At 40.0% G+C, this 19,778-nt stretch overlaps 1 protein-coding gene across 2 annotated transcripts in view; it reads right to left on the bottom strand.

The window, feature by feature from the left end:
• Positions 1-14,882: 14,882 nt before the first annotated feature.
• The window catches only part of PARP8 (poly(ADP-ribose) polymerase family member 8), a 174,405-nt gene continuing 169,509 nt past the window's right edge, over positions 14,883-19,778 (bottom strand). For both annotated transcript variants that reach the window (XM_057312233.1, XM_026506934.4), the window contains one exon: positions 14,883-19,499. In XM_057312233.1, coding sequence (XP_057168216.1) covers positions 19,397-19,499 — 103 coding nt within the window. In that variant the 3' untranslated portion in view covers positions 14,883-19,396. The remainder of the gene's footprint in view (positions 19,500-19,778) is intronic.

Genomic DNA, 19,778 nt, shown 5'->3' with positions numbered 1-19,778 from the left:
AGAACAATATCAATTTTAGGTAGAGGAAGAGTGAAAAAGAAAAGAAAATGATACACTTTTAAAAGTTTAAAAGAAAATATCTATAAATATTTATCTACAAATATCTACAAATGTTTATCTGGTATTTGGATAGCGAAAGACTTTGTAAGCTTTATGTAAGGAAAACGTCATATGGAAAATTACCATATGGATTTGATTATCTAAATATTAAAATTTCTATATGTCAACATTACAAACAAAATTAAGTCCATCAAAAATCTAGTAAAATATCTGCAACCAGTACAACATTGTTATTTGTATTTATTTATTTATTTATTTTTAAAGGTTTTATTTATTTATTTGAGAGAAGACAGAGAAAGCATGAGTGGGAGGAAAGGGTAGAAGGAGAGGGACAAGCAGACTCCCTGCTGAGCAGGGAGCCCGATGTCATGCTGGGCTCTATCCCAGGACTCTGAGATTACGACTGGAGCCAAAGACAGACACTTAACCAACTAAGCCACCCAGGCACCCCTGACATTAATTTTAAACTGAAAATAGGTAATGAAATAAAAATAACAATGATAATTCAATAGTTGAATATGTAAAAATCATAAATTGAAAATTCATGAAAGAATAAAAACAAAAGTCTCACAAAAACTGGGGAAGTGGTGAACTTCCCAGGAGACGGAGTAGACATGTTTTCCCTATTCCTCCACTAAGTACAACTACAAACATTAGCATTCTATGTAAAACAAACATAAGAAGTCTATGGAACATAGAGAGAAGATGACAAGACTGGCTAAAGACCTGGGGACTCAAGGGACAAAATAGTGGTAAGTTCCCTGGGGTTTTTCCTCATATATTCTAGACTTGGATCTGAAGAAGCCAGCAACTCAGGTATATCAAAAGACACAAACAAACAAAGCCCCCAACAAAAGCCTGCTCTCTCTATCCAAAGGACCAGGAAAGGGGCAGCCTAGCAAAGAGAAGTTTTAGACAATAATCACTCTATTATATCCAAGCACCACAGAAAACAAACCACACACACAAAACCAACCAACCAACAAAAAGGCACAACTGGCTCCACCTCAGCCTACACCCACAGAGGCCGAGTGGGTTCATCATTGTCCACTGGTAACGAGGCTGACCTCCTTCTGTGGTTTTAGTGGAGGTCATGAGGGAGCACTCCTATTCCTGCTGACCAGGGAGACATCAGCAGGGGCCTACTGGGGAGCCACAACTCCCCCTTACATCCAACACTAAGTAGGGCTTCACTTGCTCAGGTGCCTCCAGAGGTTGAGTGGTGGACCTAGATTTCCACCCCATCAGGCAATAGTGACATGGCGCTCCAACATTTTTGTCAGAATTTCTGGGGAGCCAGGACCTCATGATGTTTAAATCACAGAAGTGGCCTCAATGACAAGATCACTTATACTGATCCCTTATGCTGCCTTAATTTCTTCAAGAAGGTTCTTCCTCGTTAGTGTTAAGGCGGGAGTTGGTGGATAACCTAGAATAAAGGGGTAATCCTTTATGACGTCGGACCGTTTCTCATGTGAATTCCTGGTTCGGTAGTAGCCGAAGCGTAGTGCCAGGGGTGGCTGGGGAAGGGCCGGGGAGAAACGCCGGGGCAGAGCGCTGAGAGAACTGAACTTGTTAACGCCGAGCGAGAATTCGTCCGTGACCCGACGCAGGCCTGCCCCGTGTGCGTGCGCAGAGGGAGGAGGCAGCCGAGCTCCAGCTCTATCAACACGCGCGACACACAAGCGGCACCTGCCACCAACCAGGAGGTGAGGGTGACCTGTTCCATGAGCAGTCGACACAGATCCTGAGTCAGGTTTTGGATTTCCATACGGTATCTACCTGGGCAGTTAAACCAATTATATCTAAAGTCCAAGTGTAAGGAGGCAATAAAAATAATTGTAAAAATTCTTTCGACACAGAATTCACAGGCTTCCGAGATCCAGGTCGTTGTGATTGGCCTGGACTCTCCCGAGCGCACGGGTAACGGCTCACACGTGGCTCCCAGCCATGGGGGGTATAGCTACGGATTCGCCCACTTAGCAAAGGTTCCAGAGTAACACGGCTGTAGAAACACAGCTTCCTGATACTCCAGTCTTCGTTCCTCATTTTTGAATAATTCTAGATGTACATGACATTTTTTGTGGCGTTTTAGGCGGTTGGCACGTTGCGGCCATCTGGCAGGCAGCGAAGGAGCGCACCTCTGAAGTTATGAGGCCACGCATCAGTGCTTAAAAACAGAACAAAAGCTGGGTGTTTATTGTAGCGGAGCAGCGTAGACCCTGAGGGTCTTAACCCATCAGTATTCACAGAGGTGTCTTCACACAGAAGCATCTGCTGCCCTGGAAAGCCATTTTTAGCTAGACAAACGGTTGCTTTCTGTGACAAAAATCAACAACGGACAAATTGAAAAGGTAAAAATTAAGTAATCTTAAATGCTTTCCTTGTTTTTGAAGTGGGCCTATCAGAGATATCAAAATTCGGGGGTGTTATACGTTCCTCACTGGCAACTGTTCAATGATTTTGCAGGATAAATCCAAACTCTTTGGTTTGGACGTGAGGCCTTTTGCAGTCTAGATCCGGTCATCTTTTAATTTGATTTCCATAATTCGCAAACAGAAATCTTATTTCTCACCTGGGAAGAAACACTTAATAGGTCCCTGAGCGCTTATACTCTTCTCCTTCCTGTGTCTTTATCTGGATTCACATGGCTTCTGACTCTTGGAGAGCATATTACCCGCTGTTCACCTGAAAATTCCTCCTTCAAAACTCAATTTCCCTAAACTCTCAAAACGCACCAAGCACTTCTTTTTGTGTTCCCCTGCACGTCTATTTTATCACATTTAAGGTACATATTGTAATCATCTGTACACCCCTTCATCTCCCCCCCCCACAATTGTGTTTGTTCATTTAATAGATACCGAGCTATAACTATGTGTGAGGCTCTGTTCAGAGCACGGGGAATACAGCAGGTGTAGAAGTCAGAGTCTAAAACAGAAAGCACTTTTGAGTGTTTACGACAGAGGAGAGTGAGTTCAGAGTATTGGTTAGAGAAGGTGAGACCCACACAGGGCAAGGGGAAGCAGTGGGGAAGTGAACAATACCGGGAAGGCACGTCCTGGGACTGGAGAGGCTGAGAGAGGGAGAGACCTACAGGAGCCCAGGGGTGGAGATCGCCTTTCAGAACCTGGAATGACACAGGCCTGCCCTGCAGGAGTTAGCTGGGGGCATGGGGGGCGGGGGCAGCTTCTGCTAGAGAGACCAGCGGAGGAACAAATGGAGGGAGAAATTCCCCTCTTCTCCCTTCTGTTCTCTGATCTCCTGCTAGTGCTCCCCATTGTCAAGTCCATCTGGAAGCCAGCTAAGGCAGGGGCAGGAGAAATAGAGTAGGTTTGGCTCCCACTGTGACACAGAGCAGAGCAGTGGAAGGGTGCAGAATGACTCTGATCGGCACAGCAGTGAACAGTTTTATCCCCCCTGCCATCATGAGTATATGAGCATTTCACTCTATCTCAAGGAGTGAGATCAGATTAACTCCTTGCGTAAGGATTGCACATAGTATGTGGCCAACATGCGTCTCGGATGCCTTAACTGAACAATAAAAATCATGCAGATATGGGGCGCCTGGGTGGCTCAGTCGTTAAGCGTCTGCCTTCGGCTCAGAGTGTGATCCCGGTGTTCTGGGATCGAGCCCCACATCAGGCTCCTCCGCTGGGAGCCTGCTTCTTCCTCTCCCACTCCCCTTGCTTGTGTTCCCTCTCTCGCTGGCTGTCTCTATCTCTGTCAAATAATAAATAAAAATCTTAAAAAAAAAAATCATGCAGATAAACAATCTTTATGATCTCATGGTTCCCTCCACATCTCGGACTGCTCCATGAGAAAATACTTTGGATGACAGCTTCATCTCCTGATAACAAATAAAGAGCATGGCTTCCACTTCCCGCATGGGTAGCTTATGAGTCCTATATACGTGTTGTGTTTTCTGTGGTGTTTTATTTGGACCTCATAAATCTGATTCTGTTCCAAGGTTTCATAGGCCAGAAGATTATCAAGGTCACTGTAGTCCAGGCAACGTGAGCTGGTGTGACGATTTCTGGGTTTCATTCTGCTGTCTTCCGCAGAACATAGCCTGTCCCGCCCCTCTCGCAGATGCTGTAGTCCACACTCTGACCGCAGCGCTCGGTTTGCCTCCTGCACCCTGGGCGGAGGAGAGGGCACTGGAGCTGCTCTCCAGCCCTCCTGGCGCAGACGTTTGCAGGGTTCTGCTGAACTTGTTGGCAGAACTCTCTTAAGTGCTGTGAGCGGCATTTAAATTAGCAGCTGTTCTTCTGTTCCTACAAGGTCCTCTCCCGGGCCAAGGTCTTTTTCTGGGCCATTATAAATGCCAAAAATAGCTCAAAAGGCGTGGATAAAGACTTCTCATAAACACTGCATTAAAGTGATTCAGTTCAGCAAACATTTTGGCATGTCGATTCTGTGCTTGGCATGTCGATTCTGTGCTTGGCATGGCGCTGATCAGAGGGAGGCAACGCAAATCACAGAGCAGTGAAGAGTGTGAAGTCAGGTTGGACCGCCTCAGTTCCACCATTCAGTTAAACTATGGGACCTTGGCTGAATCTCTGTGGACTTCCGCCTTAGTGTTCTAATATGTAAAATGGGGATAACAATGGCATCAACTTCAAAGTATTTTAAGTATGACGTGAGAACAAAGTGTTGTACATGGTGTTAATAACCACCATCATTATCATTCTTATTACAAGGGCTGCACAGACTATACACTCCTGGAGGGTGACGATTAAGGTGACCACCTTTGTATCCACCCAGTGCCCGGCAGATAACCTTTAACCACTTACTTTTTTTTTTTTTTTTTGGTTCTACACAAATAGAACTCAAAACTGAAATGCATCAAGTTGTCTGTCCTATTAGAAAATGCCCTAACTTCAGTCCTGATTCGGTTGGGGAAAATCCGTGCTGTATACAGCACCCTAGCCTCTACGGTGTCTCTCAGCTGTCTTGCTCTGTTTACCCTCAGTTTGCATTTCAGGATTATGGGAGTTTAAGAGGGAGAGTGGAGAAGTTAAAGAAGGCAGAGATGGGAAAGGCCAAGTCAGAGTAAAAGCAGAGGTAAGACACAGTTCCAAGCACCGAAAGGGAGTAACGTTAATGAAAAACTATTCTCTTCCACTGCACACTCACTCTGTTTCCACTCTCATGTGGACGCTCGTGCAGTTCCCCTTGCTTAGAAGGCGTGCCTCCTCCTTCCTCCAGGCGCCCAGATCTTTGGCCCAAAGATGTGTTTCTACTGGGCCCACAGGAGTATTTTCAACATGGGACATACTTCCCTGACAGGTCTGAGTAGGTATTGCTCAGAGGCCCAAATGTGATCTTGCTGCTTTCACTCATTAATTCATTTGTGCACTGGGCAACTGGCTCATTTACTAAGGTATACCGAGTTCCTGCTCTGTGGTTGTCACTGGACTAAGGTGAATGGGACGGATGAATGAGTCCTGGGCCTCAGCCTCGGAAGACGTAAAGAGACACCAGTGTGAATGAATAGTTATATTCGTGAGATAAATTTAGACAGAAGTACCTATGGGTGTTGTGTGGACAAAGAAGTAGGAATGACTAATATTATATAGGATTTTTCTTGGCTACATATCTAGTCTTTCTCAAACCTTCTCATTCTCTGCTCTCAACATTCAATTATCTTGGTCAATTCAATTGGTCTATTCAGTAATTGTTTATCGCTATATGCTGAACTTTGCAGAAATCTAAAGTATAAGTGATATTTTCTTGGGGCATCTGGGTGGTTCTGTCAGTTGAGTGTCCGACTCTTGATTTCGGCTCAGGTCACGATCTCCAGGTTGTGGGATAGACCCCCAAGTCAGGCTCTGCTTTCAGTGGGGAGTCTGCTTGAGATTCTCTCCTTCTGACCCTCCCCCCAGCTGTGCTTGTGCTTGCTCTCTCTCTCTAAAATAAATAAATTTTAAACTTTAAAAATTATACTTTTTTCCCTCCTGGGTCTTCACAAAATATTAGGGAGACAAAAAACAAACAAACAAACAAACAAACAAATCCTATGGCAGACCTCTAAACAATATAGATTACAGTGTGGAAGGAGGTCATGAAGGAGACAGAGCTTAACTTGGATTTGCAGGTATAAATTGGGGGTTGGTACCTGGAAGACAAAAGAAAAGAACCTTCTAGGCAAGGGAAGAAACTTGGGGCCTGAGAGCAGACAGACTCATGGTGAGTTGAAAGGACATAAGACAAAGAATGAATTCAGAGTGTTAGGATAGGAGAGATGGTGGGAGAAAAGGTTGGACTGAAGGGAACAGTCAAATTATGCAGAGCCTAGGGGTGCCTGGGTAGCACAGTCGTTAAGCGTCTGCCTTCGGCTCAGGGCGTGATCCCGGGTTCCAGATGGAGTCCCACATCGGGCTCCTCCGCTGGGAGCCTGCTTCTTCCTCTTCCACTCCCCTGCTGTGTTCCCTCTCTCGCTGGCTGTCTCTCTGTCACATAAATAAACAAAATCTTAAAAAAAAAAATATGCAGAGCCTAGAAATCCCAGGGGGGAAAAAGTCTAATTAATTAGAGTATCCACTATGTACTCTGTACTCAGGAGCCCATGCTGTACTTTCTGGGAAACCACAGGGCGAATGAATAAATTACAGGCTTTCTTTGGCCAATTGAACACACTAGACAGTTCTGTTGTAAAGAGACATAGGTAACCTCTAGCCTGGACTTAATATTTAACTTCCTGCCTTTGCCTCTTTATTAAATGTCAGTCCCTGTCGCTGCCTTTAAACCTTTTCACTTTGATCTCTCTGCTGTTGTGAGGTCTGTTGGTGGTTACGTGGAAAATCGTGGTTACCTAGGTTCCTAAATTGTGCTCATGTGGCTCACCTTTTGTCTGCAAGTCCTAAGACGATGACAGCTTGTCAACAATGTCACAACCCAGTATGGGCCAACCTTTCACCTTCTCACCTTCCAGACTGACGTCTCTGAAAACATGTCAACACACATGGCTTGGAGTGTGGTTGTGGAGGTGTGGGTAGAAGAGCAGCTGCGGTCATGCTGAGGAAAGCACTCACGGAGACGAATGAAATGGAAAACAGCAGACAAACACACACACACACACACACACACACACACACACACACACAGATATATATATATATATATATATAGAGAGAGAGAGAGAGAGAGACCTGAAGAGCTAGACGACTTGAAAGAAATAAAGGTGGCAGTCCTAAAAAGAAAAACCAAGCTACTAAGCATTTAAACAACAAGTTGAGTATTGTTTATAAACAGTCGCATGGGAAATCCATGTGGGACGGAATCAGGGTTAACATGAGGCCTCTAGCCAGGGGGCTGAGAAATAGATTTCTCTCGATACCTTTCTTGGTGTCAGAGGGCTCTGAGATTATCATTCCACTTCCCTGTTGCTTCTGACCTGGTTCCTTTGCTCTGTTGTCAGTGGAAGGAAGGAAAGGAGCTTCCTACCTTCTCTCCCAGTGCCCACCTCCTCAGCCCACATCAATGAAGGAAAACACCCATGGCTAATCTTTCAGGTTTGCTGAGGGTTTTTCCAATTGGGAAAGAGGACCTGAGCTTATTGGGGATCCCTTCCCAACCCTCTTACTTTTTTGCCCACAGGAAAAAGTAGTCACAAAGATACTCAAAGAAATAAAGTAGCTCCATCTAATATGGTGAAGGAAATTTCACTGTTTGTGCATCTCCTGGGAGTCTCATAAATGAAGCTGAGACAGGAAGTTTATCCCTCCTGAGGATGAGGGGAGGGACCAGCAGCGACTGGAGTCTACAATTTTGAGGGAAAGAGAGTCTTAAGGCTTTACCCTCTCCTTTTTGTTTCATTTCTCTAGCCAATAACCACATGAATCCTGACCAGGCCTGGCCAGGCTTTGACGTGACGAACGGGTTGTGAGGAAGCTGTGAAAACAGTATTTTCAAGACAGAAGAGAAAAGAGAGAGAACCAGGATCCCAAGTTGAGGTTCAACTATTTTCTTTTTTCCCAGAGGGGATTTCCAGTTGCTGTTGGCACAAGTAGCATTTTGTTGTAGTGAACTTGCAAAACAAGACTTAGACATATTAATTTACCCTCAGCTTATAGTTTGGGACCATTGGGGTGGACGGGCAGAAACCACTTAAGGAAGTGGCCGCAGCATACAATAATACTGCTCTGCCCGCAAATTTTTCAAATTGTGTGTCTTCAGACATTCAAAAGTATTTGCTGCTAACGTGTTCAGGTCTTGGAGGATGCCAAAAAATAAAGTTTTTTATCTGGACGAGCTTCCAGTCTAGTGGAAGAAATGAAGCAGGGCTGTGGCTCTTACCTATGGCAGAATGGGATGGAACCCACAAGAAATGTTCACTCTAATGGCTGTAAGATTGCATCTGGGGACAGGTTTCAGAGAGGAGGTAGGATTCCCTTTGAGACTTTTAAAGAAAAGTAAAAGCCGACCGATCTGACAGTGGTAATGGGTAGAATGATTTGACTCATAGGGAAATGGGGTGAGGAAAGACAGAGAAGTAACAAAGCCCAAGGTTTGGTGGACTTAGGGATTAATGGGATCCTGGTTTGACTGGAAATAATAGTCATGGGAAGTGATATAGATAGATAGGTAATAGATAGATAGATAGATAGATAGATGATAGAAAACTGTTTAATTTCTTCACACAGAGCTTCAATACTGTGTTACAATGTGGTTCATGAAGTAATGAGAAACCACAAAATCTGAGCAGGACAGGACTCTGATGAGGAGATCTTCAAGGCTGGGTGAGAGGTTTGCTTCCTATCACGTCCTGCAGCATCCCAGTTTGTAACTGCCTCTATCTGTCCTCGCTTAGTGATTGTGGACTCTTATAAGACAGAAACCGCTTCTTGGAAGGTGAAAACAAGTATCTAGAGAACACGTGTCACAGAAACTGGTACATACAATGGGCTAAAAACAAATAAATGATTTGAATAGATAAATGAAAATATTAGAGCTGACAAATATTGCAGCATTCCAGGGAAGCAGAGATATTTTGGATGGAGACTTGACAGCTCGAGACTGAGCGGATGGAAGGGGCAAGAGAATTGGTTTCAATGTGGTGACTTCGGGAATGAATGTGCCCTGAGCAGAAATAAGGTAGTCAATAAGCCATCAGCGCTGCTACTTCGATGGAAAAATGTGCTAGTGCGCTCTTCCTAACCCTCATTCTTAGAATTATGCAAGCTGAAATAGCATTCCTGATCCCTGGAAACCAATGTCACTCAGACAATATTATAAAACAAAATCAATGCTTATGAAATTTACTATCTGCTTACATATTTTTAAAAAAACTTCTGTACATTAAAAAACAAATTGATGTCTTTGTCAGATGCCTTTTGAATGTTTATATGTAGCTGAATATCTTCCCTCATGTCCAATGTATGACCGGTCCCTTTTACCCTCTACGAATTAAGGAAACACCCATAAGGAGAATGGAAAGAAAGTGGTGGATCTATTATTAGCTACATGATGTAGCTAAATGGTGGCTTTGCCCTGTTACTTCTGCCAAATCATCTTGGTTGAGTAGCAGAAGTGGACAAGATATGAAAGCGACGGAGAGAGACTGTGGTCCCCTTCAGTCCAAAGGGGGGGACCCATTCTTTGTCACTTTCTTCAGTAATGCTAATAGAAATTTAAAATGATATTTAATTATAAGGTTTTAAAAAATTAAACACTGAATGAAGGTTTATATAAAGTTATGAAATTAAGCATAACATTAGCAAAGAGAGACTACCGGTGGTAGCAGGTAGAGTATAATGTTCAGGAATGCAATTTTTTACCCCAAGGGCCCCAGAAATTGTGTTAACTACGTCAGTGCTCCAAGAGAACTACAAAGCATTGCAGGAATTTGGAGCAGGGAGTCATCATTTATGGCTGGGTGATCCAGAAAGTATTCATGTACTTGAGGGTACATGAATTTGGCCTTGAATTATGGATAGATTTGCAATAGGCAGAAACTCAAGGAAAAAGATTCCAAATAATAAATTGCAGAAAGCTACATTGCTCCACGGCTGCTGCATCTCACCACTAGAATATTGATTATGCTATAAGCCTACAACTATTAAGAAATACGTATCCCAGAAGTTAACCCAGAAACACATAAAGAATAGAAATGCTCCCAATTACACCGCTGCAAAAATTTAGTTAGATGTCAGAGTAGTAAGTATGTATAATAAAATTCAGGATAGTTAGAGTTTATACCATGTTAGAAGAAAGCAATTCCTTTGGAGGGAACCTTATTTCACCATTGACTTATAATTATAGATGTACTTAACTCCATCACTGATTTATTTTTATTGGAAGTGAGGATTAGTACTTTAAAGTGTCTCCCTTCCATGTATGTCAAGTAGTTAATGACCTGTAAATGAACTCTTAAATATGCTAAAGAAGCTCATTATTTAAGGTAATTATTTAGCAAAGCAATGATCCTTTGATTATGCAAATTACTGACATTAAATTATAAATCTGTGAGTATCCAGTTTTACCTTTCATTCCGGGCCCTCAAAATGACCTTCCAAACCAGGTATTTATTGCTTGATCCAAAGTTAAGATGAATAACAGGACGATGAAAATACATACTTCAAGGGTGGTAAGAGAGAGTAGCTGTTAGCAACGTCCAGGGATTTCTGTATTTCCTTCAGCTGATGCAGGTGGAGCTGGAGATGATGATGATGATGGTGACTGATGGTGATGATGATGGTGATGATGATGATGGTGGTGATAGCTGTGGCTTGTTATATTCCTCCTGCTGAGTAGTTGTTTAGATTTACGAATATATTATGTGCCAATCAGAAGACATATTTCAAAGATTTTTGGCTTTAATGTTGCTTTATTTGAAGACCATCTTCATCGGACAGACATTTATGTTACTTTTTGTGTATGTACTAAGTGTCCAGACATTTATAAGTTACTTTTTATGTATGTACTAAGGGTCAAATCATTTACTAGGGACTGAAAATAATCTGTGCCTGGTAACAAGGAAGAGGGGTGATGGGGAGTGGGGGGGGAAAGGCAGGCAATCAAGAAACCTTTTCATTTTGTGGTGAGTGAGATGGATGAGCTCTGGTCAGATACTCTGAGAAGACTCAGAAGAATCACCTGGTCCGGTCTGGGAGAAAGAGCGAAGGTGGTAGAAGTGAAAACAGACTGAAGGCTAAGGGGAGTACAACTTGGAGATGGGAAGTGTGGCTGCCTGAGGCAGAGAGAAAAGGCCTGGGAGAGGTAAGTAGCAACAGGCTGTTCTCTGGGCTGCAGATAAACTCAGGGTCTCCAGTGCCGTGTATCAGGATCACAGCGGGGGCAGTAAAAAATGAGGCCCTAGAGGGGAAAGAGGGAAGAAGGGGCCTGAAGTTTTATTTTGAGGGATATGTTAGGAGACACTGAAAGATTTTAAGTAAGGGGCCTATAAAATCAGGTTTGCATTTCAGAAAGTATCTTTATTTTAATATCACTTGTCATATTAAAAACATTCAGTGGCCTATTTACTATTTAGCGGCGCGAGCAAAAGGAGGGAGGGTCTTATGTGTGCTGAGCTCTTTAGTTGCTGCCTCCAGGCATGCGCAAGTGGAGGCAGTGTCTCCGTACTAAAGAGGTATTCACTACCTTAGCAATCATAAGGATGTACTCATACGTGCTTGCTGAGGATCTGCTCTGGGTAGAAGGCACTGGATTCAGTCGAGGAGAGCCATAGGAGGCTACTGATACAGCCCGCACGGAAGTCAACAAAAGAAGTCACAGGAGAGGTCAAGACACTTGAATGTGCTCAAGACACCCACGAAGAGAAATTAAAAGGCTTGGCTATTAATTGGTGGGGATTGAGTGAAAGGGAGGGTAAGAGGGGATGACTTGTCTCCTAGCTTGAGGAAACAGGTGGATGGGGTGGCCATTCATGGTTCATTGAGAGAAGTGTGAAAGGAGAGTAGACTAGCCTGGGGTGGGGACACCAGTGAGTTTATCCGAGGTATCTCTGGAACGCTGTTTGGCATTATGTGACCCTATAAATTGGAAGCTCAGGAGAGCGGGAGGAACAAGAGCTGAGTTTAGGAGTCATCACGGGAGCTGGAGCCATTCATGGTGGACAGTGTCTTCCAAGTAGAGCACAGAGAGTGAGGTGCCACCATCTTGGGCAGCGAGTCTTGTTCCCTAGGTGATAGTGCTTTGCGCGCGCGCGCGCGCACACACACACACACACACACACAACTAGACAAAACACACACAATTTAATGGATCCAGGAAACGATACATCGTATCAAAACAGATATGAGATTGACTAACCTACTGCAACCACTTTCTTACACATCTCAGTATTTACAGGTTTCCTAGGTGGGGGGCGAAGTGCATTCACAAACATGCCCCTTTGTGGGTAAGGATATCCCTCCCCTACTCTTGTTCACATGGAAGAATACGTGCTTTTATAGACTTGATGTAGAGATATTGTTTTCAGTTAGCCCTTCTCTGTTTCCCGAATACAAAAAAGGAATAGAGAATCTTAATTGATCTCCAGTAAAAAATTCAGAGGCAAATTATTCTTAATTTAGGTTAAGTTATCCTAATAAATAAATTGGGTCTCTTGTTTACTAATTTTCTGCTTTTTCCTAAATTCTATGTCTTGTCTACCTATTCTTTTTCTCAGTTCTTCTCCACCTTCTTCTCTACCCTTGAGAATTATGAAAACTGATTCAAAGCTTCTTGCTTACTGCCTCTCTCGGAAATCCTTCTGAATATGGCTGCCAACATACTTCCAAAACTCCGCTGCCATGGCGTCACTCACTAAGAGCCGGCAATGACTTTTCCATTGCCAATTACATCAAGCGCAGACTTCTTCCCCTCCAGGCTCTCTAGAATAAAATCACACCTAGCCTAGGGAGTGGTTTTAATGATTCCCTGATAGAGCTCTTCAAGGCAATCAGACCTAAAGCTTCATTTATTCAGCCCCCTAGTCTGCTGGAATTCTTACACTTGTTTTCTGTTTTGCAGAGCTGGGATCTCAGCAATAATAAACATGGTTTATCAGAAAGAGCACAGAGATGAGACTCAGAAACCCTGGCCCTAGGTTTGGAGTCTAGTGACTCTTTTGACAAGCTATTTAATTTCTTATCTATAGGATAAAGAAATCTGCTAACACCTTTCATAGGGTTATTCTGAAGGGTAAATGAGACCATCTATGTGAACGTGCTTTCTAAATTATAAAGTGTTAGATAAAGCAAATCCTATGTAATCAAAATTTCTCTTATCTGAAATTCAAGAATACATGATTTTTAAACAATGCATATGTTTGATTGCTTTGAAATTTTTAGTGTTCCTTGACACAGGTTAAAGTCATTACCATTCGAAATAATTAAAAAGAGGGACTTGGAAACAGCAATAGAGGCCAAATAAACACTCAACAAGTTCTTGGGGATTCTCAACATTGGTTTTCCAAAAGGGCAGGCTTAAAAGGGTTTTAAGTTAGCATAGGATGTAGGACTACACTCTTGCCAACTATATTCCTATGATGAAGGATGCAGAGTAAGTGTAAAGGGAATGGCAGTTCCGGAAGTGAGTAGGATTGAGCCATGAAGTCATAAAGATATCATCAAAATTTTGGTTGAGGAATCAAAAGCTAAAAATTCAAAAAATTAAGTGCTTTCTAATATATGTTTTATCTACAATAAAGCAGAAACAGATATATCAGCAAATCATTATAACTTTGTTGCAAAAAGATTACGAAAAGTATCTGGTGAATAAGTAAATGGAAATTAGTAATACACTACTCATTATCACTAATTTAAGGATTCAAAATGTTATACAGATTGCAGTTTTTAGTTCAATGAATTCAAAAGTATTTACGAGTTTGTGTAGTTTCACTCAGGAGCCTTGCATCTGTAAGCCTACTTGCCTTCATATGCCAATTTTCCTTTCCCTTTTGTTTTAAACACCCTGACCTCAGGTTGGGGAAGGTCTATGGGATATCGAGGGTCCAGCTAACACCATGGATCTTCCATGGTATTTCCCCCATAGCTATGACATAGATCATCTGTTCTTTTCCTGAGCGTTGCCGACATTGTTGTTTTTGTGCGATTCAGGAATTATTTGCAAACATGGTTTTGCTTTTCTCAAACAGACTGAAGGTTCCCTACGGCCAACACAAAATCTAATACTCTCTATTCTTTATAAGAATCTTGTGACTAAATATGTACTCTAGACTCTTAACAAATATTTCCAAGAGTAACTGAAATCAAGTCTAATAAACAGAGATTTGCTATCTATGGTTTCTCAGCTGTAAATGTAATACGAGTAAAAAAATGTTATGTCTTGTGAGAATATAAACTTAGTTCCTCATATTTACTATTAATGTGTTTAGAAAACCAACTTTGTTTACGGACTAATGCCTTATTCAGTTAATGAGATGTCTGTTATAAAAAGTAATGGTTTAAAAATCATTTTCCAATTACTAATCAAGTCAGAAATGCTTAAAATATTCAAGATGGTTCCTCTGAAATGCTCCTTTTGATATTATGCCTAGTTGTTTATACAGCATACTTACAAAATGTATAAATCTTTTGTTTCAATCCTGTATTTCTTGACAGAATTGGAGATAAAAATGGTACTCAACATGGCCCATTAAATCTATCACAAGTATTTGGGGGGTATACTAGCAAGAAGGGTTGTTTTTTTTTCTCTTATTCCCTCTTATTTTAAAAGTATTCTATAAATGAAAAGGGCAACATCATTTTTAACGTTTGTTGAGAATTTCAAATATCTAGTCCCCAGAAGCAAGATTCATCATCAGGAGTATCTGAGGCCTAGCCGGGTTTGCAAAATACTGCCCACATATACCGTACTTGTTGAACAAATTCAGATTTATTGAAAGTAAACATTTACATTGGCTACAATGTTAGAACTATTACAAAGCTGGATAAAAGAGGCTTAAGTAGCAATAGAAAGCAAGTGCAATAAAAAGTGAATAGAGAAAATATTTGGCCTTAGTGATCTCTTGGCAGTATTTACATTATGTACATATTGTTAAATATTTATAGTAACTCTAAGGCACCAAAGGCTAAATAGCAGGTTGCAATACTATTTTGTGCACAAAAGTCAAGAAATTTATTGTAAAGAAGGCTGGATAGTTAAAGAAACATAGGCATCTCTTAATGTTTACATAAAGGAGTGGCTGCATTTTTTTAAAATCTCAAATGATACATTAAATATTGGGCAGATTGAAGAAAATATTTTTAGAACATTAAATTATGTTGACTATGTAAATAAGCACTATTTTTTTTACTGACTTGCTGGTAAATGTGTAATGTAATCTATTCTTCAACACAGCTTTTTCACACTCATGGATATGTTTTGTCTAAAAACTACTTGAAATTCTTTTAACCTACAAAAACTTATCCTAATATAACATAGTGTATACAAAATCTCCAGGAAAAATTGACTGGACAATAATATACATCAAATTTATATATAATCAGACAAAATTTAGCAGGCATTCAATGCCAAAATAATTGACTATTCAGTCTGCCATTCTGGCAAAGCAGTTGAGTATTTTAATCCTTTAACTGTAAGTGGGCAATTGTTTGTGGCTTAGGTGAATGGATGTAAAACTGGCCCATGGAGAAAACCAATCTTAAAGGGAACTAATTATATTCAAATTTTGCCTTGAAACCCCTTCACATAACTCACTGGATCTTAGCTATGTCATTCATCACCAGTGGCGGAAACAGCCGTATTTCTGCACTGTCAAGGGGTAACTGACAATATCTATGTCTAGCATGGTCTTGACTGAATTATTTGATAACTTCCATTTGCAAAATTTTATTTGTTCCTTCGACTGGATACCAATTTACCTTAACAAACAGTCTATCATTTGTCTTGAGGTAGTGTTATAATGAAGAATTCAGCAGAACAATTGAATAGCATCCTTTACAATGTGCTTCAAGTGCTACTATGAAATCCATATATTTAAGTGGTAGACAGTCCAAGGTTGAGTGGCCCTTCATGACATATTAAATTACTGTCTGATGAAGGCATCCAGACATTAACAAGGATGATGAGTTTTTCCTTAAAATTTTCTCAACCACCATGGCCTCTGGCAAGTTATGGTATTATGGTATAAAGTACTGCTAAAATTCTTTCAGTGATTTTAAAAATTCATGGGCTTGCATATTAAAAATTTCCTTTCTCTTAAGCAAAGTGGAGAACAACTGAGAGATGTCTTTTCTAAACTCTTAAATTTTTCAACGAGAGATATTCAGAACATTAACAATAGTTTTGGGGTTGGTTTCTTACACCACATTTTTGATACTAAGTTGAAGGATGTGGCACTCATTTAAATTTTAAATTGAAAACCACCTTCGCATCCAACATTTGACTGAGATTTGCTGAGCAAAAAAATAATAATAATAATTTCAATATAATGCAATCTAAGGCACCAAAAATGCCTTACCATAATGTATTCTATAGCACTAGGTTATAAGTATATTATTACTTTTTTTTGTCTTCTTAAATGTTCAATCATTTTCTTTTCTTTCTTAATACAGTGGACAGTGAAAGAGGACAATTTTACTCATAGTGAAATGTTTACAAAATCAGTAATGCAGGAAAAAGTAGAAATAAATTAAGGTTCTTCTTCCCCTACTTTAAGAATGAAAATAAATGATTACCTTTGCTCAGTGGGTTAATACTAAGTAGTAATGGCTACACAATTAATATAACTACAACAAAGCATCAGTGAACAGACTTCAGATATTATATAAATACAATACAATATCACATGTTTGGAATCATCAAATATGTCAATAGGTAATATCTTAATGGGGTGACTGAATCAAGGCATGATAATGTTTAAACTTCTAAATTTTAAAGACCTACTTGGATCTCGGAAGCATGATGTTTGTTTACTAAGACAGATACTGAAATTAGATTCTTTAAAAATAAAAAGTATTAATATGCTACAGTTATCCCAATATTAAAAGTTCAATTAGAAGACTGGCTCTAATACTTAGAATATTTGCTTACAAAGGTTCTGAACTTAATTTTTCAAAACAAACTTACAACCTGTCATTCTGCATTGCAATAGCATTCAATGAATTACCATTAGGAGACATGGGATTTTATTATCATAAAAGATGTCTATTAATATTTAGTAGCATGAAAACTATCAACCACTTCCCTCGCTCTAAGAGGCGCATCTACGTTTATTCTTGAACTGGCAGCAGAAGTTTGCAAATGCCAGTTTTTCCTCCCGGAAATACTCTCCCGAGTCCTCCAAGGTACCCTTCCAGTTCAGATTCTAACACTTCGCTCCTTACAGATCACTCAACTGTGAAGTCAAACCAAAATGGATTAGGTCCGTGGTTTTAAAACTATGCTTGGAGGCACTAGAGAGAGTTTTTGGAGGCGCCTCAGTGGTGTTAGTGGCCACACAGGTGGGGCTCCAAGACCTCAATTTCTAAATCCGGCTAGTACATATATCTTCACAATGATGTCATATATAGAATGTGCCATAAAATTAATTTGAAAAATAATTTTGTTGCTTAAAACTGTTTTTAAAACCCAGTCAAAGGGATTTGGAAGACTTGGGGAATCATGACAGAAAAAAAAAGCAAGTCGACCTCTCGTCCCATGTAAAGTCTTCAAGTATCTGGTCACAGAACACTGAGTAGGATACTACAGCTTGGCCCTACCATGCCAATACTATCCCTCAGTCTGGCTTTGAGTTCAGAGGCACAAGTCAGAACACATCCATGTTTTACGTGGATCCTATCACAATGATTAATATCCCAACCACTTCAAGTCTATTTTTGCAGAGATAAGTGGCATATCAATTATTTACAATATAAGAAAACAAACAATTAGTAAATACCTCTTAGATAGCAACCCTTAACAATGTGTATGACCTTTTTGCTCACCTTTTATGCCAAAGGAAATAAACACAGAAGTTATAACATTATACTTGCAAATGACTTTAAGCATTTTTATTTATTTTTTTCTTTCTAAATAAATTAGAATCAGATATGAGCCTTGATTCAGGTTTTGAATAGAGCGGCAGGCTTGCTAATTAAACTGCTCTCATGAATGGCCTTATTCCAAAGACATCATGCAGGAAAATAAACACTGTCTAAAACTTACGAGGAATAAGAATAACTTTAGGACCCAAAGAAATAGAAATGATTTTGATGAGCACATGACTCTTGAAAGGAAAATGATAAGAGCTGGTGTTATTATTCTCTATAAACTTATTTGTGTTCTTTTAATATAAAAGAAACTTCAAGTTTGTCTTCTTTCTCAATACGAAAAAAAATAAGCAGAGGTATTAGATGAAAAAATATAAAAAATGCTGGTGTGGTATAAATAAATTTTTAAAATGTACCATTGTAGGAAATAAAAAATATATACTGTTTGTTTAAATTCTGAGGCCCTTCTTTTAAACATATAATCATTTGAATATACATTTAGTCCACCTGGGGCATCTGTGTTCCCCAAAATATAACTGTTAGATAACATTATAAAAGAGCTGAATTTTAACTGAAGGGGAAATTACTTAAACAAATAGAAAAATTGTTTCTAAATATCTTCGGTGAATGGATGGTGGACAATCTGACTCATATCTTGGTTTATGTCCAGATTTACTGCTTACTGAATATTATTTTCTTTTCACTAAATGAGCATAGAATCATGGAGCTGGGCCATCTCTGTTGTCAAAGCACATATATGTGCATATACACACATATATGTGCATATACACACATATATGCACAACCACACATTTTGATGCATCAGTCTATAGATATGTACATTACATACTCTTGGGCAAAGCACTGCATCTAAGACCTAATTGTTTTTGTATAAGAAAAAAATAACAGGAGACTAGGAAACATCCCTCCCCAAAACATTTGAATGTTCATACCACTAATTAAATAGCACATCAGAATGTGCAAACATACTTATTGCAAAGTACTGTATAGATTTAGACGTCATTATAAAATGTTCTCAGTTCTATTTTGGTAACCTAAAATGTCGGTATATAATACCAAATTTCCAATTAAAGAGTTTAATATAAAAATATCAGCGCAAAACTGTTTTTTCAATCTGTTTATTGTGTGAGCAACCCAAACTTCAGTTTAAGTGCTGTTGTAATTTTATTACTAGATTCCATAACCCTACAATTGATAAATTTTATACCATTTTAGGTACTTAATGAGATACTTAGAAATACTAAGAAAAAAATCAGTATTCAAAGCGTTACTTTTGTTTATAATAACAATAAATTATTTTATCATCTTCTTCAGTTCAAAATCCAGCTTTGAACCCGAGGAAGGCTTTCAAATCATGTTAATTAAATGGTGGTCCTTTAACCAGTAGCAGTTTGATTACCAATTACTCGAAGGATCTCTTTGTGAATGCCTCCTTCTTGTGTGTTAATATTCGCATCTCCAACTTGACCATCTTCATAGCTAAAACACAAAAAAGAAACATAAGACATTTTTAAGTAGATGCAACACTCAAAAAAGCACTTAGATCCCCTTCGAAATGCCATTTGATACCTAAAATATAGCCAAAGGGAATCAATAGTGAAGACGTTATTTCTCAGCTGTATTTGTGTTCGCATTCATAAACGCAGAAGAGCCTGCCTGACGAAGCACAAGATTATCCTACATCACGCCCTGATCTGCCCCTTCCTTCCTTCCTTTTTAATCTTAACTTTTTCGTTGCCGCAGAAAGCACTGCCTGTG

The sequence above is a fragment of the Ursus arctos genome, unplaced genomic scaffold (assembly GCF_023065955.2).
Source record: "Ursus arctos isolate Adak ecotype North America unplaced genomic scaffold, UrsArc2.0 scaffold_15, whole genome shotgun sequence".
Taxonomy (NCBI): domain Eukaryota; kingdom Metazoa; phylum Chordata; class Mammalia; order Carnivora; family Ursidae; genus Ursus; species Ursus arctos.
Note: the sequence above shows the minus strand (reverse complement) of the source record. Positions and strands in the feature narration are given on the sequence as shown.